Raw genomic sequence first — 22,861 nt, forward strand, 5'->3', positions numbered from 1 at the left:
GGTTTGCCTTGGGAAAGGCATTTGAGACCCTAGAACACACATCTCCCATTTAGGCTGCTGTATTTTTCTGCCTGATACTTGTGACGGTGCCGTCTCTGCCTGCTCTCAGGCAGAGAATGTCTGGCATAGCAGCCAAACTCAAAAAAAGCTTGCTGCTTCGATTTTGACTTATGGAAGACTATTCTCTCCACAGATTTTTGCAGTTCAAGTAGCAGTCCTTCTTTCCAGCCCATCAAAAGCCATGTAACCATTCCAACAGCTCATGTGATACCTTCTACTTTGGGGACCTCTCCTGCCAAGCCGAATTCTGCTGCTGGACCCTCTTCCAAACTTCCTTTGTCAGGGTTGGCTGAAAGTGTGGGGATGACAAGAAATGGAGACCTCAATTCAATGAAACGTTCTCCAGGCCTTTCTAGAGATTTCATGTATCTTTGTGGTGCTGCTGGAGAAAATGGAGTTGAGCAGTCCTGGTTTCCAGCAGTGGGCCATGAAAGAGAAGAAGAGGCAAGAAAGTTTGATGTTCCCAATATGGAGTCTACCCTCAATCAGTCGGCAATGCTGGAGACACTTTATTCAGACCCTCACTACCGAGTCTACTTCCACAACCCAAGAACTGACACAAACAAGGAGCTATACAAAGGGTTGCCTGAGACCAAGAAGGCACCAGGCAGCGGGGCAGTATGTGAGCGGAATGGACCACACCCTGGCGGCAGTGGGGTTCTTCCTTTGGGACTCCAGCCTGCTCCTGGGCTCTCCAAGCCTCTACCTTCTCAGGTGTGGCAGCCGAATCCTGACCCTTGGCATTCCCGCGAGCGATCTTGTGAGCTCAGTACTTGTCGGCAGCAGCTGGAGTTGATCCGTTTACAGATGGAGCAAATGCAGGTAGAGGCCTTTCTTTCCTTGGACTTTGCAGTTTCTGTGCTAACCTTAGAACTATATAGGTTTTTTTTCTTATAAGTTTTGACTCCAAAGAAAGTGTTTGTAAAAAGGAGGGAAGATGTTTTTAGATAGGAAATCTTGTGAATGTCATCAAATCTGTTGGTTCTAAACACCAGATTGGTTCTCCAAAGCAGAGGGTTACAAAGGGAAACCCAGAAGTAGGACACTAACACTGATTGTGTGTGTATGTACTTACATAACAGTCACTAGGCTAGGTCCTTCAACATATAGAATCTTATTTGATTCTTATAGCACTCTGATGAGGTAAATGTAGAAATTTACGAGGTTCTTAGAATAACTAATATGTCCAGGGTCACAGAGCTGGTTTAAGTGGCAGAGCTCTCGGGTTCAAAAACTATCTTTTAGTCCCATATTCTTTCCACTGTACTACTTTTGTGTTTGCTTTTTTGTTTTGTTTTTTTAAAGTTCTTGTACTTGTTAAGAATGGGGAAAAAGAAAGCAGGACACATTCTCCTTTCCTGGTTGGTGAGGGCATCTTAGCTCCTGATTTGCTTTTGTTCCAGATAAAGAAAGATAAACTGACCTTTTCTTAGAAACTAGAGCCTTTCTGAGCAGGGAGTGTCCAGTTGGCAGAAGTCTGTCAGGCAGGTTCTTTCCAGTCATGCATCAGAGCTAAAATTATTTCATAAACAGTGGGCCTTCTCAAACTGAGCCAAAGTGAGTCTTGACTGCAGACACAGCTGGGTGCTTCATAGGTGCTTTCAGGTGCCTGTAGGTTTTAACATTAAGTCCCACTGGACCTGCTTGTCTTCCAGCTTCAGAATGGAGCCGTCTGCCACCATCCTGCTGGGTTTTCTCCTTCATTGCCCATGTTAGACCCAGCACAATGGATCAGCATCTTGAACAGTAATGAACACCTTCTGAAGGAAAAGGAGCTCCTTATTGACAAGTAAGGGGGCAAGGGGCCATAGGGCCAGCCTCTGCTCTCCCAGCCCCCACTGATGACGTCTCCCCAAGGGCAGTGCATCCTCCTCTGCTTAGACCCCTGCTTTGCCTCATGCTAAGTAGCCTAGTCGTGTGTGTGAATAAAGTGATAGGTTTGTTGCATATCTCTTCAGGGGCTGTGAGGAATGCCTGATGGAGGCAGCAGGGTCTTTGCAGCTTTCTTCCTTTCCCCTCAGTCAGTTTTCTCATTCGCGTTTCCTCCTTCAGGAAATAGCCTACCCAAGAATCCAAGGTCTTTGTTTACAAAGTGTGGTTTTTACCTATTTAAGGAAAGTTGGGGCTCATATTGCAAGTGGGTTTGTGTCAGGACCCTGGGCCTCATTCTGTTCTGACTTTTGCAGGCAGAGGAAACATATCTCTCAGCTGGAGCAGAAGGTGCGAGAGAGTGAACTACAAGTCCACAGTGCTCTTTTAGGCCGCCCTGCCCCCTTTGGGGATGTCTGCTTGCTGAGGCTGCAGGTAAGCTTTGGCAGCCAGCATGGCATTCTGCTTGTCATAACTCAGTATCTTCCCTGTGCTTGGCACTGGTAGGTATCCAGGAGATAGAAAATGGGCCATGTGAAGTAAGGTATTCCTGCCCTCAGAAAGTAAACATTCTAATTATAAAGTATCTCCTATTCTGCTCTTGAGGGGTCAGAAAAGGCCTGAAGATGGAATCAAGTGGAAGTCCAGGTGCCTTGATATTAGAACATACTTGGGAGAAAAGGAAGGCAGAGCAAGGTTCATAGTAAGGTCCTGGAATTGAGTGATGTTCTGAGAAGTCTTGATCTACTGGTCCTGGCCAAATGAAAAGAGCAGCAGAGGTAGTATGGGATATAGAGCCATTCCCCTTTTTATTCTTCCATGTCTAGGAGAAACTGAGGGAAAACTATGCTCTCACTTAGGTCAATAGCTCTGAAAGATATTGGCCAACCTTCTGCAGTTTGGGCTTTTGAATGATGAGTATTAGACAGACTATAGTACTGTACTGGCTTTGCCACCTCGTGGGCTTCTTAAGACAATGTTCCTTCTTGGAAAATCAAAATGTTAGTATGAGAATGGCCATTACATAAAATATATCTCAGTCATCTCATTTACTGATGAGAAAATTGAGGCCCAAGAAGGAGGAAGAATTTGCCTTAAGTCATATAAAGAATGAGTGGAGGAGAACCAGGCCTTGAGCCCAGGTCTGCTGATATAGTGTCCTGTGTTCCTTTGTTGCATGACTGGTCCTTGAATATTGCTTTAAGCCAGTGCTTCTGAAATTTGAGTGTGTATCTGAATCACCTGGAGGACTTGTTCAAACACAGATTATTAAGATCCATCCCCAGAGTTTCTGATTCACTGGGCCTGGGAGTCGGACTTAAGAATTTGCATTTCTAACAAGTTCCCAGGTAATGCTGAAGCTGTTAGTCCTGAAAGTGAAAGTTGCTCAGTTGTGTCCAACTCTTCGTGACTCCATGGACTGTACAGTCCATGAAATTCTCTAGGCCAGAATACTGGAGTCAGTAGCCTTTCTCTTCTCCAGGGAATCTTCCCAACACAGGGAATCTTCCGAACACCTCCCACATTGCAGGTGGATTCTTTACCAACTGAGCTATCAGGGAATCCCATGTTAGTCCTAGGACCACACTTTGAGAAGCACTGCTTGAAGAAAATCTCAGAGAAAGTTGATATTCGACCACAAAGTATGCTAGGTATAATTTAAGTTCATGGGACTCTGAGAGTAAGGAACAGTTACATATTGCGAATCTTTCTGCAGGAATTGCAGCGAGAGAACACTTTCTTACGTGCACAGTTTGCACAGAAGACAGAAGCCTTGAGCAAAGAAAAGATCGAACTTGAAAAGAAACTCTCTGCTTCAGAAGTTGAAGTCCAGCTCATCAGAGAGTCACTCAGAGTGGCACTGCAGAAGCATTCGGAGGAAGGGAAGAAACAGGAAGAAAGGGTGAGCTAAGGAGCTGATAGCTTTCTAATTCACAAAAGAATTGGCAGTCAGCCCTTTCCTGCCAGACTATTCTTGGAACCTGGAGGAGACAATTGGGTGAGATACCCTACATAGACTTCTCATGCAGGACTGGTTTATCTGAAATGTAGTCCTTCATATCTGCTTCATCTCCACAAAACTATCACAGACAGGAAAAGCTGTATAATCTCTCACTGTCCCAGGTTGTGATGGGGAACCAGCTGACCTAGGTGAAAAACCAGTCTGACCAGTCATACCAAATGGTACTGTTGCAAGATGTACCTGTGGTACATCATTCAGCGTGATTTATTCTCACTTCTAGCTAAAAAGTAGGTGAAGAATCCCAAATATGCAGCTATTTTGGGAGTTTTTACATTTTTGCCAGTGCTCTTAGAATTGCCTCAGGTTGAGATTGGTTATCATAGAAGGAGCTAAATCTTCTAGTTCTGTTCATGGGTTGCTCTAATATAGATATTCTTGGGGGACGAGTTTAATAATGTTTAGCTCTGTACTACTTGCATCAAAGTCAGCTAAAGCAGTGCTTCTTAAACTTTAATGTGTTTAAAAATCATTTGGAGATCTTGATGAAAATACAGATCCAGGTTCAGTAGTTTTGGAAAGGGAGGCAGCCTTGGGATTCTGCATTTCTGACAATCTTACCAGGTGATGTTGGTGCCATTGGTATAGCATGGACTTGAGGCTTGTTTAAAAAAAAAGAAAATAAACAACATGTTATCAAATATCAACATGTTGATAATAAAAATTAGTGATTCTCTGCCCAGCCCCACTCTACAGAATTAGCTGTCCTCAACTCTCTTCTTTCTCCTGACATATACGTCTGTATTTCTGAATAGTATTCTCTTACTGCATTTTTTTGCTGTTTTTGTTTCATGAATGCAATATCTTTTCTCTGGTGATATTGATTATGCCTTTTGGGATATCTGCATCTGCTTATAGTGTTTCTTTCAGGTCTTATTTTGTTTTTGTGTCTTTCATGTCAGAGGATTGATGATCCTTGAATGAAGGAGTGCTCATATTTAAGAATATAGTATTTTTAAATTGCATGGAAGCTCTGGGTTCATGGAAGTTGCCTGGTGGACTTCCCTATGGGATGATCAGACTTAGTCTTCCCTTTTCACTTGGGAACCCTTAAATGTCAATATCTGATGTCTCATCTTACTCTCTCTAGAAAAGAATTTTCAGCCTGCTGCCTGGTGGGGAGGCTGGGAACAGGAATGCTTTTGGCCTTTGGGTTCTCAACACTGAGAAGGAAATTAGATTTAAAGTCCCATAGTTCTACACATAGATTCTTATTTATGCTTATTTTCAACCCAGTGCTTCATTCTCTGTCTCTCTCTGCCATGACTGATACCCCTGAGCTGGGCTCTCTCTGATTTGATTTCTCCGCAAAGAGTAAATCTCCATTTTGGGAAAACCTAGGGTGAGAATGCTGTCCAGCTAACCTGAATATAGACTTCCAGTGAATTCCCCTATTTTTCAGTTTTATGGCTGATACCTACCTGCCTCAGGTATCTTGTGTTTCAAGTAGAGGGATTCTTGTGGGTTGTGAAGGGCACATTGTCTTCCAAGTTGTCTGTGACTCCTACTGGAAATTATAACTCCTCTGCTCCAAATCATTTGTCCCTCCCATTCCCTTTCATATTCTGAAAACATCTTGAACTGTCTTACATACTTTTTTTGTTTGTTTTTGGGGGGCGGCACTGCATCTCTGTTGCTGCATGGGCTTTTCTCTAGTTGTGGTGAGCAGGAGCTATACTCTAGCTGTAGTGCGACTTCTCATTGTCTTCTCTTGTTGTGAAGCACAGCCTCCAGAGCATGCAGGCTTCAGTAGTTGGGGCTCAGGGACTCTAGAGCATGGGTTCAGGAGTTGTGGCTCTGGGGCTTAGTTGCGCCACAGCATGTGGAATCTTCCAGACCAAGGATCAAACCCATGTCTCTTCCATTGGCAGGCAGATTCTTTGCCACTGAACTGTCACGGAAGCCCCTATCTTGTATACTTTTGTCTTCTCTGTTGCCTTTTAAGAATTGGTATTTTATTTTATGCCTGTCATTCTAGAAATATTTTGGAAGGGAGAAAAAATAAACATCTCTGACTGGCCTACCATTTTTTTAATTACGAGTTGGCCATCAGCATTTTCAATAAGCTTCCCATGTGATTCTGATGCATATTAAGATATGAGAATCTGGAGAATCACATAGAGCTTGAAGGGTACAGATTGTACCTGGGGTAAAGCTTTTAACTGATTTTCAGGGATCCTTATTAGTACTGTGTTGTCTTTGGATCAAATTAGGCCTGAGCCTCTTTGGCATCAATAAATCTGCGTTTTTCTTTGCTTTATCTCCAGCTTCCTTTTTCATAAGCCAAAGAAAAAGCCGTAATAGTAAAGAAAATTTTCCGTTCAACAAATCTTAATTGATTGCCTGCTTAGTGCCAAGCGTTGTGCTGTGTGTTGGGGATTTGATAAAAGCAAAATGGACACAGCCCCTCCTTGCAAGGAGTTTACAGTCTCATTAGCCCTTCCAGATGATTACTTAGCTTTATATCATATGAACTGTTTAGAGAAGAATGCATTACCTGTCTCATCAGAACAGACCAGGTGGGCTGTATGTATACTACCTGTATATATACTTTGGCAATTCAGTTCTGATGCAAACCACTCAGAGTTAGCATCAGACGCCACAGGTTTAAAGGACACGGTCCCCCAAAAGACTATGCTTATTTATTATTTCAGATGCCAACTGCAAGTTTTGGGTTCCCTAGATTGCCTGTGTTTCTGACCAACTGGCTATAAATCCAGGGGTTCCCATGACGCCTTCAGGTTCAGTAATTTCACAGATTACAGTTTTGTTATACAAATCATGATAAGCCAAGAGACAAATAGAACGAGGTCTGGGAAAGTCCTAAAAGCAGGGCTTCCATACCTTTTCCCTCTTGGAATTAGAACCTGTCATCCTCCCAGCACATGGATGTGTTCATCAACCAGGAAGCTCTATTGAGCTTTGGTGTCCACAGTTTATAATTGGGATTTTATCATGTAGGCCTGGTTGAACTCTAATCTCTTGTCTTCGTCCCCTCTTCACAGGAAGCTGGGTTCAACTCCATTGGTTTTCTTAGGGATCAGTTCCTATTCTGTGTCATCTAATTAGCATAAATGCATTTATGGTGTGCTCTGGTCCACTGAGCAATATTGCATAGGAATCTGGAATGTTAGGTCCATGAATCAAAGCAAACTGGAAGTGGTCAGACAGGAGATGGCAAGAGTGAACATCGACACTTTAGGAATCAGCAAACTAAAATGGACTGGAATGGGTGAATTTAACTCAGATGACCATTATATCTACTACTGTGGGCAGGAATCCCTTAGAAAAAATGGAGTAGCCATCATGGTCAACAGAAGAGTCCAAAATGCAGTACTTGGATGCAGTCTCAAAAACGACAGAATGATCTCTGTTCATTTCCAAGACAAACCATTCAATATCATGGTAATCAAAGTGTATGCCCCGACCAATAATGCTGAAGAAGCTGAAGTTGAATGGTTCTATACAAGACCTTTTAGAACTAACACCCAAAAAAGATGTCCTTTTCATTATAGGGGACTGGAATGCAAAAGTAGGAAGTCAAGAAACACCTGGAGTAACAGGCAAATTCGGCCTTGGAGTATGGAATGAAGCAGGGTTCAAAGGCTAATAGAGTTTTGCAAGAGAAGGCACTGGTCATAGCAAACACCCTCTTCCAGCAACACAAGAGAAGACTACGCATGGACATCACCAGATGGCCAACACTGAAATCAGATTGATTATACTCTTTGCAGCCAAAGATGCAGAAGCTCTATACAGTCAGCAAAAACAAGACCGGTAGCAGATTGTGGCTCATATCAAGAACTCCTTATTGCCAAATTCAGACTTAAATTGAAGAAAGTAGGGAAAACCACTAAACCATTCAGGTATGACCTAAATTAAATCCCTTATGATTATACAGTGGAAGTGAGAAATAGATTTAAGGGACTAGATCTGATAGAGTGCCTGATGAACTATGGATGGAGGTTCGTGACATTGTACAGGAGACAGGGATCAAGACCATCCCCATGGAAAAGAAATGCAAGAAAGCAAAATGGCTGTCTGAGAAGGCTTTGCAAATAGCTGTGAAAAGGAGAGAAGCAAAAAGCAAAGGAGAAAAGGAAAGATATAAGCATCTGAATGCAGAGTTCCAAAGAATAGCAAGGAGAGATAAGAAAGCCTTCCTCAGTGATCAGTGCAAAGAAGTAGAGGAATACAATAGAATGGGAAAGACTAGAGATCTCTTCAAGAAGATTAGAGATACCAAGGGAACATTTCATGCCAAGATGGGCTCAATAAAGGACAGAAATGGTATGGACCTAACAGAAGTAGAAGATATTAAGAAGAGGTGGCAAGGATACACGGAAGAACTTTACAAAAAAGATCTTCACAACCCAGTTAATCATGATGGTGTGATCACTCACCTAGAGCCAGACATCCTGGAATGTGAAGTCAGGTGGGCCTTAGGAAGCATCACTACGAACAAAGCTAGTGGAGGTGATGGAATTCCAGTTGAGCTATTTCAAATCCTAAAAGATGATGCTGTGAAAGTGTTGCACTCAATATGCCAGCAAATTTGGAAAACTCAGCAGTGGCCACAGGACTGGAAAAGGTCAGTTTTCATTCCAATCCCAAAGAAAGGCAATGCCAAAGAATGCTCAAACTACCACACATTTGCACTCATCTCACATGCTAGTAAAGGGATGCTCAAAATTCTCCAAGCCAGGCTTCAGCAATATGTGAACCGTGAACTTCCAGATGTTCAAGGTAGTTTTAGAAAAGGCAGCGAAACCAGAGATCAAATTGTCAGCATCTGCTGGATCATTGAAAAAGTAAGAGAGTTCCAGGAAAACATCTATTTCTGCTTTATTGACTATGCCAAAGCCTTTGACTGTGTGGATCACAATCAACTGTGGAAAATTCTGAAAGAGATGGGAATACCAGACCACCTGACATGCCTCTTGAGAAACCTGTATGCAGGTCAGGATGCAGCAGTTAGAACTGGACATGCAACAACAGACTGCTTCCAAATAGGAAAAGGAGTACGTCAAGGTTGTATATTGTCACCCTGCTTATTTAACTTATATGCAGAGTACATCATGAGAAATGCTGGGCTGGAAGAAGCACAAGCTGGAATCAAGATTGCCAGATATGCAGATGACACCACCGTTGTGGCAGAAAGCAAAGAACTAATGAGCCTCTTGATGAAAGTGAAAGAGGAGAGTGAAAATTTGGGTTAAAGCTCAACATTCAGAAAACTAAGATCATGGCATCAGATCCCATCACTTCATAGCAAATAGATGGGGAAACAGTGGCTGACTTTATTTTTTTGGGCTCCAAAATCACTGCAGATGGTGATTTCAGCCATGAAATTAAGAGACGCTTATTCCTTGGAAGGAAAGTTATGACCAACCTAGATAGCATATTAAAAAGCAGAGACATTACTTTACCAACAAAGGTCCATCTAGTCAAGGCTATGGTTTTTCCAGTAGTCATGTATGGATGTGAGAGTTGGACTATAAAGAAAGCTGAGCGCCGAAGTATTGATGCTTTTGAACTGTGGTGTTTGAGAAGCCTCTTGAGAGTCCCTTGGACTGCAAAGAGATCCAACCAGTCCATTGTAAAGGAGATCAGTCCTGGGTGTTCATTGGAAGCACTGATGTTGAAGCTGAAACTCCAATACTTTGGCCACCTGATGCGAAGAGCTGACTCATTTGAAAAGACCTTGATGCTGGGAAAGATTGAGGGCAGGAGGAGAAGGGGACAACAGAGGATGAGATCGCTGCATGGCATCACCAGCTCAACAGACATGAGTTTGGGTGAACTCCGTGAGCTGGTGATGGACAGGGAGGCCTGGCGTGCTGCGATTCATGGGGTCACAAAGAGTCAGACACGACTGAGCGACAACTGAACTGAACTGGTCCACTGTGAATAACGAAGACACATTTATTATTTGGGATATTCTGAGTTTAGAAGTTACCTCCAGGAGCTTGAACAAAGACCAGAGAAATTCTTTAGTATACAGTAGAGCTACCAGGTTTTGAAAACTGCCCAAGAATCCCCTCTTCCTTGCCCTTGAATGGAAAGTTCTTGTGTGATGACTCTGCATTTTATGTCCTAATCTCCAATGGCAAAATTTGTTCAACTTCCTGCCTTCATGGTAGTAGAAAACATTTATAGTCCTAAGGTCAAAGACAGTGTTCACTTCAAAAAAAAAGTTAACGTTAAAGATGGTAGAGGGGTCAGTGGAGAAGGATTCTTAATGTTTCTTTCCAATAGGTCAAGGGTCGTGATAAACATATTAATAATTTGAAAAAGAAATGTCAGAAGGAATCCGAGCAGAACCGGGAGAAGCAGCAGCGTATTGAGACCTTGGAGCGCTACCTGGCTGACCTGCCCACTCTGGAAGACCATCAGAAACAGAGCCAACAGGTAGCAGCAATGACCAAGCATACCTGGGGCAAGTTGGGAGAGGTGGGGGGCGCTTTCTCAACCTCTGCTGCATGCAGTGACCTTATGTCCCAAAAGGAAAATCCCAAAGGAGTCATGTCCAGACTTACATCACAACTGAGCTGCAAAGTTTTTGAAATATACCCAAAATCTTCCCTGCTTGTTGACCTAAGCATGGAATCCTGTCTCTCAGCTTAAGGATTTTGAGTTGAAGAGCACAGAGCTGCAGGAGAGAGTGACTGAGCTGGAGAGTTTGCTGGAGGAGACCCAGGCAGCCTTCAGAGAAAAGGAGGTTCAACTGGAAAGCCTGAGACAGAGAGAAGCTGACTTCTCCTCCACCCGACATAGGTAAATATCCCTGCTGCTGCTATGTCGCTTCAGTCATGTCCGACTCTGTGCGACCCCATAGACAGCAACCCACCAGACTCCCCCGTCCCTGGGATTTTCCAGGCAAGAACACTGGAGTGGGTTGCCATTTCCTTCTCCAATGCATGAAAGTGAAAAGTGAAAGTGAAGTTGCTTAGTTGTGTCCGACTCTTCACGACCCCATGGCCTGCAGCCTACCAGTCTCCTCCACCCATGGGGTTTTCCAGGCAAGAGTACTGGAGTGGGTTGCCATTGCCTTCTCCAAATATCCCTGAGGGGTTTAGAAAGAAGCGGAGAGCTAGGTTCTGGTCCTAGCTACCCTACTCACTGCTTGTTTGACTTTGGGCAACTCCCTTTACTTCTCTGAGCTTTGTTTTCTTTGGATTGTAAGTAATAGGAAAACTGTTTATGAGGCAGGGACTGTGTCTTTGAGATGGAATGTGGGTGGTATAGTGGTGCAGTGGGGTTTTCCACTGTCCTTTGGAAAGATCCAACCCAGTGCCTGGCATCATAATAGTATTGGGTAGTAATTCTTGAATATGTATGTGTTGAATGAATGGGAGCAATTTATAAACCGGAAAGTGAGTATCTGTATTTGCAGAAGTAGATCCTGGTGCTGATGACTGAGGGGTATCCACATGGTGAATCTTGTGAAGGCTACCAGGAGCATCTGTTACTTCTCCTTAGCCCTAGGGATTGCTCTCAATTGCCACAGCAGGTTCTGAGAACAAAACAAGATGCTGTAATGTACTCTCAGGGTGTCCTGGGAACTTCTTCCATATTAATAGCAGTTTCTGAAAATGTCGTGGCTGTGTTTCAACAGCCTCTTGGACCAAATCCAATTTTTAATGGGATGGATTGGATTTCTCATCCCACATTCAACCACAGTAACCCTGTTGTTTATCTCAACATATGGCCCATGATGAAAGTGATCGTGGTTAGGGGACAAAGTTGGGTTTGTCCCAGACTGGGTGTGCAAAGAATAAAGGACTTCTTGTGTGTTTTTTTGTATTTTCTAGAATTTCTCTATCCTGTACGTGTGACTTTTGTAATTTAAATACATGTGATGAAGGTTTACTTTTAAATATCAAAACAAAGAATAAAGAAGCCTTGGGTAGGTAAAGAATTGCTGGCACATTGTATAGATGCTGACCTCTAGGGAAGGGAACTAATATAGACTGAGCAAGCAGCTTCTGTGTGGCATTCCCTACTTGAAACAGACCTAAGCAATTATCCCAGCTGTGGCTTGGAAGGGCCTACTTGTCTTGCCCAGTAAATAGCAGTAACAGGAATCAAAGCCACACCTCTCTGATTTAGAGTTCTTGAAGAGGCTACTGTCTTTCAGCCTGCAAGATAAGCAGTGTGTGGAAGATGCCAGTGGAGAAGGTCCAGCTCAACAAGGACAAGGTCTCCAAGTGGAAATGGAGTCTTGGCAGAAGGAATGTGATTCCCTTCGAAAGGTGACTGAGGGCATCCAGGCCATAAGTGGGTAGGCTTAGAGGAAGCAGAAGATTGGGTTTTGGTAGGGAACCATGAATTTCTGGCCCCGAGCCCCCTAGGATATGTTACCCAGAGTTTTTCCTCTCTTTTCCTAGAAGCCATCCCTGCATAATAAATTCACATTTTAGATAGCCATCCTTAGTACTGGCAAGCAAAGTTAGGGAAGGGCATGCCTCTGAATATCAAAACTTAGATGTACCAAAATGGTGCACTGAAGCTTGGTGCACTTCCTTCATGGCTCAGGCCCTCTACAGAACCTCTCGCACTGAGCAGAGTTTTAGCCAGTGTGGCCCTAATTCAGCATAGAAGAAGGAGCCCAGGACCTATCAGAGAGACTTGTTTGAAGGTCAACAAAAAAAAACCCAGAAACAGTTCAGAGAGTACCTGGGGTCTCATAGGACAGGACACTGGACCTGTTTAGGTTCCCTCCTTGAACAGTGGGACCACAGCTATAAGTGAAAAACTGTCACAGCCCTGAACAGGACTGGCTTCATTAAACTGAATTCTCAGTTATGTCCTTTTCCAAAGAAACAGAAGGTACACTAGCTGTATACGAAGTTGATTCTACTGGCCGACAGTCGTCAGGGTGAAGGTGTCTCTCTCCACCTGACTTCCCCATGGTAGTCATAGGTCCTCCGCATTGCCTTCCTCTTTGTTTAAACCTCTGGGCCTGGAGCACAGGACTGTGAAGCTAAGTAGCCAGGATAGGGAGTCTGGTTTATATTTCTTGTTTTCACTCTGTTCTCACTATTAATTGGCTGTAGCCAGTTGAGATAATAGTCAAATTGCAGATCTTAGTGCAGCCTCTTGCCATCTGGCCCCATTGTTAGCATGTGCTTACAATCGTCCTTGATAACTTTGCCTTTCAGATTGTGGAGAGGCAACAGCAGAAGATTGAGCAGTTACACTCACAAGTACAGGTGAGCTGGAATCCTTGGGACATGATGAGCAGGACTTGATGGAATTTCTAGAATTCAACCAACCCTGTTCCTTGCCATGCGATTTGCTCGGTGTTGAGAGTGCCAGCTTAGGGCTTCTCAGGTGGTGCTAGTGGTAAAGAACCTGCCTGCCAGTGCAGGAGATGTGAGAGACACAGGTTCGCTCCCTGGGTGAGGAAGGTTCCCTGGAGGAGGGCGTGGCAGCACACCCGAGTCTTCTTGTCTGGAGAATCACATGGACAGAGGAGCCTGGCAGGCTGTGGCCCATAGAATTGCCAGGAGTCAGACACAATTGAAGTGACTTAGCACACATCCAGGAGTACAAGCATGAGACCAAATCACTGCTTGTGGCCTACAATCTTGTTGGGAAGGGGTTTCATTCAGCACAGTGCAGTGAGAGCATCCATATTACCCTGGGGGAGCATAAAAGAGTCATTGAAAGTAGGGAGATCAAGGAAGGGTTTCTGGAGACCATGAACCTTTAAGAAGGAGGAGGAGTTAGCCAGGCAACGAGGAGGCTACATAGGATGGTATTGAAATTCTGATAGAAGGAACAGCGTGGGTAGGAACACGAAGGCATGTGACAGCAGGGTTTATGCATGGAGCTGCAAGTCATTTGCTAGTGTTGAGTAAGGTGGCAGATGGAGAACTGGGCTATGGGAGGCCTTGGACTGTCCAGTGAAGTTAGCTTTTATTCTTAGGCAGGTGATGGAAAACTACCACAGCATTTCACTGGGGTGTGATGTAGTCAGGCTTGCAGCTCAGATCTGAGTGTGGAAGAAGATTGGCAGTTGGAGAGAGGCAAGGCTGGAGGGCAGGTCTGTTGCAGAAATTAAAGACAACTCCTGGTTTCTATTTTGGGCCAGAGTGGGAGTGTCCTTAATTGGGTTCTCCAAGAAATCCTAGGTACAGGTTCTCTTTGGATTCTAAAAGAGGTTTTCACACCAAAGAACAGGTGAAATGTACTTCCACCGAGGAACAGCTGTAAGCTCAGTCCTACCATTGCCATCATGTGGGTCTATTCAGTTCACAGATTTCAAGTCCTCTAAAGAGATAGTCAAGCCTAGTGAGTGTTTACATCCATTTATTTTATTACTATTATTATTTTGGATCTCACTGTGCAGCTTGCAGGATCTTAATTCTCTATTGGAGATTGAATGTGGGCCCTTGGCAGTGAAAGCAGGGAGTCCTGACCACTGGACAGTCAGGGAATTCCCTACATCCTTTTAAAATTCCAGGATTTTCGTAATTTTTAATGGATCTCAAAGTATGTTTACTGGAACTCTTGACATTTTATTTATTTAATTTTAAAATATTTATTTATTCTTGGCTGTGCTAGGTCTTTGTTGCTTTGAGAGGGCCTTCCCTAGTTGGAGCAACTGGTTGCCGCTCTCTAGCTGCAGTGTGCAGGCTCTCATTGCAGTGGCCCCTCTTGCTGCAGCGCACAGTCTCTAGGGTGCGCAGGCTTAGTTGTGGGACAGGGGCTTGCTCACCTGCCCCAAGGCATGTGGGATCTTCCTGGATCAGGGATTGAACTAGTGTCCCCTGCGTTGCAAGGTGGATTCTTAACCAGTGGACTACCAGGGAAGCCCTCCACATTTTAAATATATATTTACCCATGATGAGACTTCTCAGACAAATTAAAATGTCAGGTGAATTTGGTGGAATTAGGTGGATTCAAAATGGTCACCTTGGGTCTTTCGTGGTGGTGAGACATTCTCCTTGGCTGTTTAATTTTTTTTAAAAACAAAATGGAAAAGCTCAGAAATATTATTTATACTTTATTTGTCCAAATCAGTTTCAAAACCAGAGGGAAATTGGAATGAACAGAATGAGAGGCAAAAGATAACAAGTCTGTACCTCCCTGTCCTGACCCTGACCACCCCTATACACATACTCATAACACATAACTAGATTAGGTGACTGAGAGAGTGCCCTTTACTCCTTCTCCTCTCTGTAAGAAGCATTTAATATACAGTGCTTCCCTGGCGGAATCCGCCTGCCAATGTGGGAGACGCAGGTTCGATCCCTGGTTTTGGAACGTCCCCTGGAGAAGGAAATGACAACCCATTCCAATATTCTTGCCTGGGAAATCTCGTGGACAGAGGCGCCTGGTAGACTGCAGTCCACGGGCTGGCAAAAGAGTGGGGCACATCTTGGTGACTGAACAACAACGATTGTCAAGGGCATTGGGCTGTGAGCCCCTCAAGGGCGGGAGCTGTTCGGTGTTGTGTTCTGCGTCCCTAGTGCCTGCCAGTGGTGAGTGCTCAGTGACTAATTGAACTCAACTGAACCACATTCCTTGCCCTCGAGAAAGTTACGGTCTAACAGAGGAATCAAGTGCACAGCCGACAGACGCACTCATGAGCCGTGAGCGTTAGTAGCAGCGCAAGGTGTGGACTAATGGGGGCTGATTCGCAGATGAGGGAAGGTTGAGGTGGGAAGTTTCCCAGGTGACTGGCAGAGCAGAGGCGCATTCTGGGCAAAAGGGAAGAAAATGAGCAACAGTATTGGTGCTGGAAGCTTTGGGGATGAAGGCCAGTCAGTCAGTCTGCGTGACTAGAGTGGAGGCGATGTGGAGGGTAAAAAGAGGTAAAGATGGAGAAGTAGGTAAAGGCCAGGCTGACCTGTTAATAGAATGCTCTTCTGAGGAGCCTGACCTCGGTCGGTACATGGTCAGGGGCTCTAGAAGGGTTTTGATGGGAAGTCACAGATCAAGATTGTTCTAAAATAATCTCTTAGCAGCAGTGTGTGGGCAGGGTGGGGCTTTACTATTATGTAGTCCAGACCAGAGGCGATGTGGTCTGACCCAGACTTGTTACCTGTGATGTGTTCTCCCACCCTTCTTGTCATGGGATTTAGAGCCTAGAACAGGAAGTGGCTCAAGAAGAAGGAACAAGCCAGGCCCTGAAAGAGGAGGCCCAAAGGAGGGAGACAGCCCTGCAGCAGCTGCGCACAGCTGTGAAAGAGGTGAGCATCACCAGCTCAGCCCCTTGGTATTGTCTTTACAAGCCTGATTTCTCTGTGTACTCTACCCATCCTTATTCCTACAAGACCCCCACACCTTGAGAGGTCTCTGCTAAGCTTTTTTGGAGGAGTAAGAAGGAACAGTGCATCATCCTTTATATTAAAGGTCCTAAGGCTATCTCTGTCTGTAATTATCCAGTAATGCTTTTTGGATATGGAAAATCATTCTCTCTTATTTTGTCTTGCAGCCACAGGTTTGTGGGGTTGGGGATGAAGGGTTCAAGAAGACTGAAGGTTTGGTGATCCTCCTGGAGTAAACAGAGCTGTCAGCAGGGGGCGGTCAAGGTCACTAGCCAAGTGCCTAGGAAGGCGTCTACCAGAGCAAAGATGTTCATATGGCCCAGTGTGGGTGAAGGGCTGGGACTAATGGAGGAATTCTGTTCCTTGGCTTTAAAACAGAATAGTGGTAGGAAGGGAAGGAGTGTTAAAGCTGTTGTGGGAAAGGGAGAGAAAGAGACACAGATACACGTGAATGAGCTGGTCTCTTGAAGCCTGACTCCACCGAGGTGAAGGACTGAAAAGGCAGGGCACACTTCAGCACTGTGTCCTCCAGGTCAACAACTTCTTTAACCCCTAGCCTTCACCTGCCCAGTGGCCACTAGCTGTCAACGTTGTCTTTCTTCCCCACTTTATTCCTCTGACACACACTGATCAAGCTGGCTGGTGGCCACTTTTGTCAGGGTGGCAGGGAGAGATTGAAACCAGTGTCTCCTCAGATTTCACAGTTCACGTTAAGCCTTCTCTAATAGCCTGGCTAACAGAGTTGGCTGAGGGACTGGCTTCAGATAGAGTTCCGAGGAGCAGGAGTATCTTCTCTGGTTCCTGCACAGAACCCTGGAGGCTGCTGACTCGGTCTGCTTTGTGCAGTTTCCTCTCCAGTGCTGCGGTCCTGTGGACCCAACCTGCCTGCAGGAGAAACAGCCTGATGTGGACGGGGGAGGGGGCAGTGCAAAGCCTGTTGGTAGGAGTGGGGGTGGGGGAACATTGCCTTTGTCTCGTAGCTTTCCCTCGACACACCATATACATCTATCCACATTCGAGTGCAGTTACTCTGCTTCTCCCTGGGCCTGAGTTAACGTGCTCACCTATCTGCTCAGCTTTCAGTACAGAACCAGGACCTCATTGAGAAGAATCTGACGCTCCAAGAACACCTGCGACAGGCCCAATCAGAGTCCCCATCTTCAACAGACACAGCCCAGCTGGCATTTGAGCTACACCAGGAATTGGCCAGTTGTCTTCAAGATCTGCAGGCTGTCTGTAGCATTGTGACCCAGAGGGCCCAGGGCCACGACCCCAATCTCTCCCTGCTCCTGGGCATTCACTGTGAGTCCTTAGACCAGTCTGGGACCTAGGAGAGAGTGGCTTTCATTCTCCTCTCATCCCTATCTACCTTTCCCAGTTAGATGTTCAGTAAATCTGTTTTGGAAGCAGGCATCCTTATGGGTACCTGGGTGTAGGATAAACAAAAAAGTGGCCCTTAAGCAGCAAGATTTTTAGCCCATTATCCCTAGCTGTTTTGTAAAAAGTTTCATGTACCAAGACCACCGGCCTTAGGGTACTGCCTGTCCACACTGCCCCATCCACATGGAGGTGTCTTCTGACTTACTTATTAATATTCTCTCAAAATGTTCTCCTCCCCAGCTACACAGCACCCAGGGACTCAACTAGATTTTCAGAAGCCAGATGTGATCAGGAGAAAACTGGAAGAGGTTCAGCAGCTACGCCGTGATATCGAGGACTTAAGGACCACCATGTCAGATAGATATGCCCAGGACATGGGAGAAAACTGTGTCACACAATGAGGAATGCTGGGGGTGGACAAGCTGTCTTCCCCCGGGGAGAATCTGGTCTGCTGAGAGCACCGTCCAACAGGTCCTGCCCTGACAATCTCTTGCCTCCTATCTGCTGCTATTCCCAGAGAGAAGGGGTGGGAGGGAGGAGGTGTGAGCCTGCATATGGGGCCACGGGCCGATGAGAGAATTTTGCTTGTCCTGCCCAACTCTGGCTTTGCCTTGTTGGGTTGCATTTATCCTGTCATCCTGATTCACTCTTTTAGGGTGAGTTACTAATTTGCAGGTAAATCCTCACAGACTGTTCCCAGTAGCAAGCTGATGTCAGAGGCAAACAGGCTGCTTAACTCCCTTCTCCATCCTTTGGGATGGATCCACATTCATTCCCACTCTGTACCTTGGCCGTGCTGATGCCCAAAAGTCCTTAGAAGGGCGGGAAAGGCTGAGTACCCGTACCAGTAGCCATTTGAGAATCCTCCGGCCCTCTGTGCCAGCCTTCCTGGGACCTGAACTGGCTCTGGACTTTCCTAGGCCCAGGCCCACTCCTCTTTCTCAGGGCTCTTGTTCTCACTGATGCCTCAGGGTGATCTATTCATTAGCAAAGTATTTGCTAGGATTGGGGGCCCAGGGATTATACCCAGGGCTCCTTCATCTGTGCTGACATGCCTATTTACAGGAGACCCACTCGAGCTGCCCTGTGCCCTTGGGGCCCTGGTCATGTAGTTAGCACAGCCCCTATGTCCTTTGTTCTCAGGCTGGCCAGGTAGCCCCTTCTTGGGCTTTGAGTGCAAACTCTTCTCTGTGGTTCTGGGTTTGGGCAAGATTTTCCCCTAGGATACCACAGAGCAACTGTCAAGCTGCTCACCCCCTTCCCCCAAGGCTGGGGCCAGTGCCTGGCCTTCTGATTTGTGCCTCTCTTGTGTTTGGGGATGGGGGTCCTTTCCCTTTCCTGCTCTGGGCTCCTTGAGAGTTCAGAGTAGCCAGTACAGGTCAGCTTCAAGGTATAGCGTTCTATGTTTTTAGTTGTTTCTCTGGGGCCTTTGGACCTCTGCTTTCTGGTTTCTCTTGCCTCTTTGTTAAGAGAGCATCTTGTAGTTGTTTGTGTCTGGTACTTGGGCCAGCTCAAGGTTTCCTCTAGATCTGGAGCCAGGGCTGTGTGAGGGGGGAGTCCTGAGCAGTTCAGGAGTCCAGAGCCAGCCACCTGGAGGTTGTTGCTAAGCTTTGGGCTGGCAGGGCAGCATCCTAGACCTCACTCCCAGGCCTGAATGAGACTCATTCTTAAGTGTTTTTACAAGTTGGTGTTTTGTTTATGGAGTGACTTAACCCTCCATTCAGAGCATCCCCACCCAGCTGTCCCCTCAGCCTCTGGGCTCCTGCCTGCTACAAGCAGAGCTGTCCGGTTGGTCTCCACCCTGAATTGGGAGCCCAGCCACCATGCTCACGGGTATTTTTCCTCATAAAGTTTATAAGCAGTTATTTATATGAATCCTTGTTATGTCAACTGGTTTGTATTGCCTATTTTGTTTACAAAATAAAAATGTAACAGACTCCTCAGTTTTCCATTGCCTTCCATCACCATCATCTCATACTCCACCCCTCAGTTTGGCTTGCTGGGGCCAAAGCCTGGGTGTTTAGCCAAGTTCTCCAAACAGCAGCAAAGAGGGAACTTTGGCAGGTCCAGCCTCATGTTTGTATGTCTACCACTTCTGTTCCTCTGTCTGAGAAGACAGATAAGATCTCTTCCCACAGCACTTTCTATTGGGTGACGCTGCCCTGAGTCATAGAGCAAGTTTGTCATTGAGTTTCAGTCATTCTGACAAGGAAGTCTGCTGTCTGTGGGCTTCCACAGGGAAGTGGCTTCCCCAGAGCAAGGCAGGGCACTGTGTTTGCCTCCAGGAGTGAGACTTGTCTTCCTGGGTTTTTCTTGGGGCCCTGGACCCGGGAAGACTTCTGAGGGTTGTCATGTCCCACCCCAGACAGATAGCTGAGTCTCCAAAATTGGGCTGGTTGTTGCCTCTGTACTCCCTGCATTTTGCTGGGAGTAGGAGTTTTGGAGGGTCATCTGCAGCATGAAGTCGGGGTGGGGCTGGGGCCACCCCAAGACCAGCTGTGGATTTTTAACAAGGGCCCAGCCAGACTCAGGAACCCCGCTGCCAGCCTCTGCCTCCACCGGGTCCAGAGCTAGAAGCCTTTCTCACCTTGGCCCCCATTTGGCTCTTTTGAGGGCGTGGCCCTGTCTCCGGCCACCACCCTTACTTGTCTGAACCTGCCTATCTGAGCGGAGAGCAGCTCTGGGGAAAACTCGCAGCGAGGGGTTGTCACTGCCGTGGCATGCCCCGCGGGGTTAGCTATGTGCGGGTGGCCCCCAGGACAATGCTCGACTGGAGCCAGGTTCCCTAGCCGGGGAACTGTGAACAGCCCCGAGCCTTCAAAGCCCAGAGCTGAGCAGCGGCGTCGTGGCACCCGGGGGAGGGCAACCAGTTGGGTGTAGCAAACCTGGGTGAGGCTGAGGGGGCCTCTGCCAAGCCCCTGCCCTGGCCCTTTCCGTCAGATCGCTCCCTGGCCTCACACTGTGAGCCCCAGGCCGGGGAGGGCTGAAAGGGGCGGCCCTGCGTGGAACGCGGGTCCCCGGCGCGCCCAGTCCCCAAGGGGGAGGGGAGGGGGCCCGGCGGTGCGCGGGGCGGGGTCGCGCAGGCCCCGCCCCGGCCGCGCGCCTGTCCGCGCCGCCCATTGGTCCCGAGAGCGGTGACTCGCGGGCTGAGCAGGAAGGAAACCGCTCCCGAGCGCGGCGGCCTCGTCTCTAGGCCGTGCAGCTGCTGCCACCGCCGTCTGTCTGCCTGTCCTCCCGTCGGTCCACCCGCAGCATGAGCGGCCTGCGCGTCTACAGCACGTCGGTCACCGGCTCCCGCGAAGTGAGTGCGCGCCCTGGGCTAGAGCGCGGGCGGCGGTTCCGGGGCTCTGGACCCGGCGCCTGGGACCCGCCCCCAGGGCGGGGGCGCCGAGGTGCTGGGCATGGCCTCCGGAGTTGGGCTGGGGGCAGGTTCTACAGCCCCATCCTGAACCTTGAACATTTACTGAGGGCATCCTGGGTCCTCCGCACCCCCACTACGAGGCCGATCCTTGATCCTTTCCTTATCTGGCCCTTCCTCTCTCCACTGTGGCTGTACTTGGGGCGGGGGTGGCCCCTTACCAGCCTCCACCCAGGCCTGCCCTGCTTTCCCCTTGCTGAGCTCCTGGCTCTCCCCGCCCTGAATTGCTCTCTCTTACCTTCACCCTGACGCCCCTCCTCATGGTTGGAGGGCCCTCTCTCCTCCCACACCACCACAAGCCTGACTCGCCCTCCCAACTCCCTGTGGCCAGAACCCTCCCCTAGGGTGCGTAGGGGTACGGGGGTACCAAAGCTCCTGACCGAAGCCCCTTTGTTTCTGCCCAGGGTTCTCCCCCTAAACCTTCCAGGCTGCTCGCTAACCCCTCCCCGCCCTCTGCCCCCAGATCAAGTCCCAGCAGAGTGAGGTGACCCGCATCCTGGATGGGAAGCGCATCCAGTACCAGCTAGTGGACATCTCCCAAGACAACGCCCTGCGGGACGAGATGCGAGCCTTGGCCGGCAACCCCAAGGCCACCCCACCCCAGATTGTCAACGGGGACCAGTATTGTGGGGTATGGGCCTTGGGGGTGGGAGTGGAGGGAGCGTTACAGGAGGATACCAGGCGGAGTCAAACCTGAGACAGAACACCAGCTCTCTGGTGATCGCTTCTCTTCCCCTCCCCTAGGACTATGAGCTCTTCGTGGAGGCTGTGGAACAAAACACACTGCAGGAGTTCCTGAAACTGGCCTGAGCCAAGTCAGCCCCCCTGGACTTCGTCATCACATTCCCCCCCAGCCATCACCCCGGCCATGAAGGACCTTGTGACCAACTCCCTGTTGTTCCTAACCTTCTGAACGGGGAGCCTCTGCCCTCAACCCAAGACCCCTTCTCCTCCCCTAACTGTAAGCCCCCTGTTCTCCATCAGCAGCAACACTCCTCACCCCCCGGTCTCAGAAATTGTCTTAAGCAACAGCCCAAGTGCTGGCTGTCCTCAGCTCGGTCCTGAGGCTGCCACCCTGCCTGGCACTGGCTGATGGGCACCTTTGTTGATTCCATCAGCCAGGGCTCTGCCAAAGGCCCCGCATTCCCTGTCCGGGAGCACCACAGAAACAATTAAATGTTCCATTCCATTGGCACCGTGTCTGTCTGGTGTGGCCTGGGCCGCCTGGGTCCCGGCTCTGAGCAAAGCTGGTGGTAGACGTGATTGTGCTGAGGCTGCGCTCGGTGGGCAGGTCGACTGGCATTCCCTTGTGGCCCCTTTGTGTGTGTGACAGTGCATGTGTTTGGATATATGCCCAGCACACAGACACACACACACACAATTGTGTTGGACCGTCGGTTTCTAGAGATACTGGGGGGTGGGTCACCCTGCATTGCTCGTGCATGTGGTGGTATCCATGATGCGCTTGTGCCCTGGTGTGCACTGCACGTTTGCATGCCAGTCAGTAACAGGGCAGTACCCTGTGCCCTCCTGCCTGTGTCCTGAGAGCTCAGCTTGGTGTGGGGGTGTCGTGGAAGTGGGTGCCCAGGTGCAGTTCTGCCAGGGCGGGGGCAGTGGCTCTGGTGCAGTGTTGAAGTGTCCCTACGTGCTTGTCCTGTGAGCGTCTGGGCGCAGGGATCTGCTGGCTGCTCGCTGGCCCAGGAGGCTCTGGTCTGGGGCGGGCCCGGCCCTCCCTCCCCTGGAGCAGCTTAGCCCTCGGGGCAGAAAGAGGAACCTGCAGGACAAAGCCCCAGGGCCAGGGCCGCCAGCTGGGGCTCGGGTTAGGGAGGGGCG

The 22,861-nt window shown here is 47.9% G+C and overlaps 2 protein-coding genes across 3 annotated transcripts in view; both read left to right on the forward strand.

The window, feature by feature from the left end:
• CEP85 (centrosomal protein 85) overlaps nucleotides 1-19,547 on the forward strand; it is a 39,156-nt gene extending 19,609 nt beyond the window's left edge. For both annotated transcript variants that reach the window (XM_055397532.2, XM_055397533.2), the window contains 11 exons: nucleotides 194-882; nucleotides 1,716-1,849; nucleotides 2,247-2,364; nucleotides 3,647-3,832; nucleotides 10,208-10,360; nucleotides 10,572-10,726; nucleotides 12,090-12,204; nucleotides 13,114-13,164; nucleotides 16,045-16,152; nucleotides 17,307-17,532; nucleotides 17,851-19,547. In XM_055397532.2, the coding sequence (XP_055253507.1) occupies nucleotides 194-882; nucleotides 1,716-1,849; nucleotides 2,247-2,364; nucleotides 3,647-3,832; nucleotides 10,208-10,360; nucleotides 10,572-10,726; nucleotides 12,090-12,204; nucleotides 13,114-13,164; nucleotides 16,045-16,152; nucleotides 17,307-17,532; nucleotides 17,851-18,011 (2,096 nt within the window). In that variant the 3' untranslated portion in view covers nucleotides 18,012-19,547. The remainder of the gene's footprint in view (nucleotides 1-193; nucleotides 883-1,715; nucleotides 1,850-2,246; nucleotides 2,365-3,646; nucleotides 3,833-10,207; nucleotides 10,361-10,571; nucleotides 10,727-12,089; nucleotides 12,205-13,113; nucleotides 13,165-16,044; nucleotides 16,153-17,306; nucleotides 17,533-17,850) is intronic.
• A 1,200-nt stretch (nucleotides 19,548-20,747) lies between these two features.
• On the forward strand, nucleotides 20,748-22,223 carry SH3BGRL3 (SH3 domain binding glutamate rich protein like 3). The gene is made up of 3 exons (XM_088843775.1): nucleotides 20,748-20,911; nucleotides 21,492-21,659; nucleotides 21,773-22,223. The coding sequence occupies exons 1-3, from the start codon at nucleotides 20,864-20,866 to the stop codon at nucleotides 21,836-21,838; spliced, it is 282 nt and encodes a 93-aa protein (XP_088699901.1). The 5' UTR covers nucleotides 20,748-20,863; the 3' UTR covers nucleotides 21,839-22,223.
• The last annotated feature ends 638 nt before the right edge of the window (nucleotides 22,224-22,861 follow it).

Source organism: Moschus berezovskii, chromosome 2 (assembly GCF_049115385.1).
Source record: "Moschus berezovskii isolate FMDL1 chromosome 2, NW_MosBer_1.0, whole genome shotgun sequence".
Lineage (NCBI taxonomy): Eukaryota > Metazoa > Chordata > Mammalia > Artiodactyla > Moschidae > Moschus > Moschus berezovskii.

What these genes read in the sequence shown, in the direction of transcription:
- SH3BGRL3 (XM_088843775.1), top strand. Translation starts at nt 20,864, where the DNA reads ATGAGCGGCCTGCGCGTCTACAGCACGTCGGTCACCGGCTCCCGCGAA. An exon ending in CGGTCACCGGCTCCCGCGAA is followed by an intron (nt 20,912 to 21,491) that starts GTGAGTGCGCGC and finishes CTCTGCCCCCAG; the next exon opens with ATCAAGTCCCAGCAGAGTGA. An exon ending in ACGGGGACCAGTATTGTGGG is followed by an intron (nt 21,660 to 21,772) that starts GTATGGGCCTTG and finishes CCCCTCCCCTAG; the next exon opens with GACTATGAGCTCTTCGTGGA.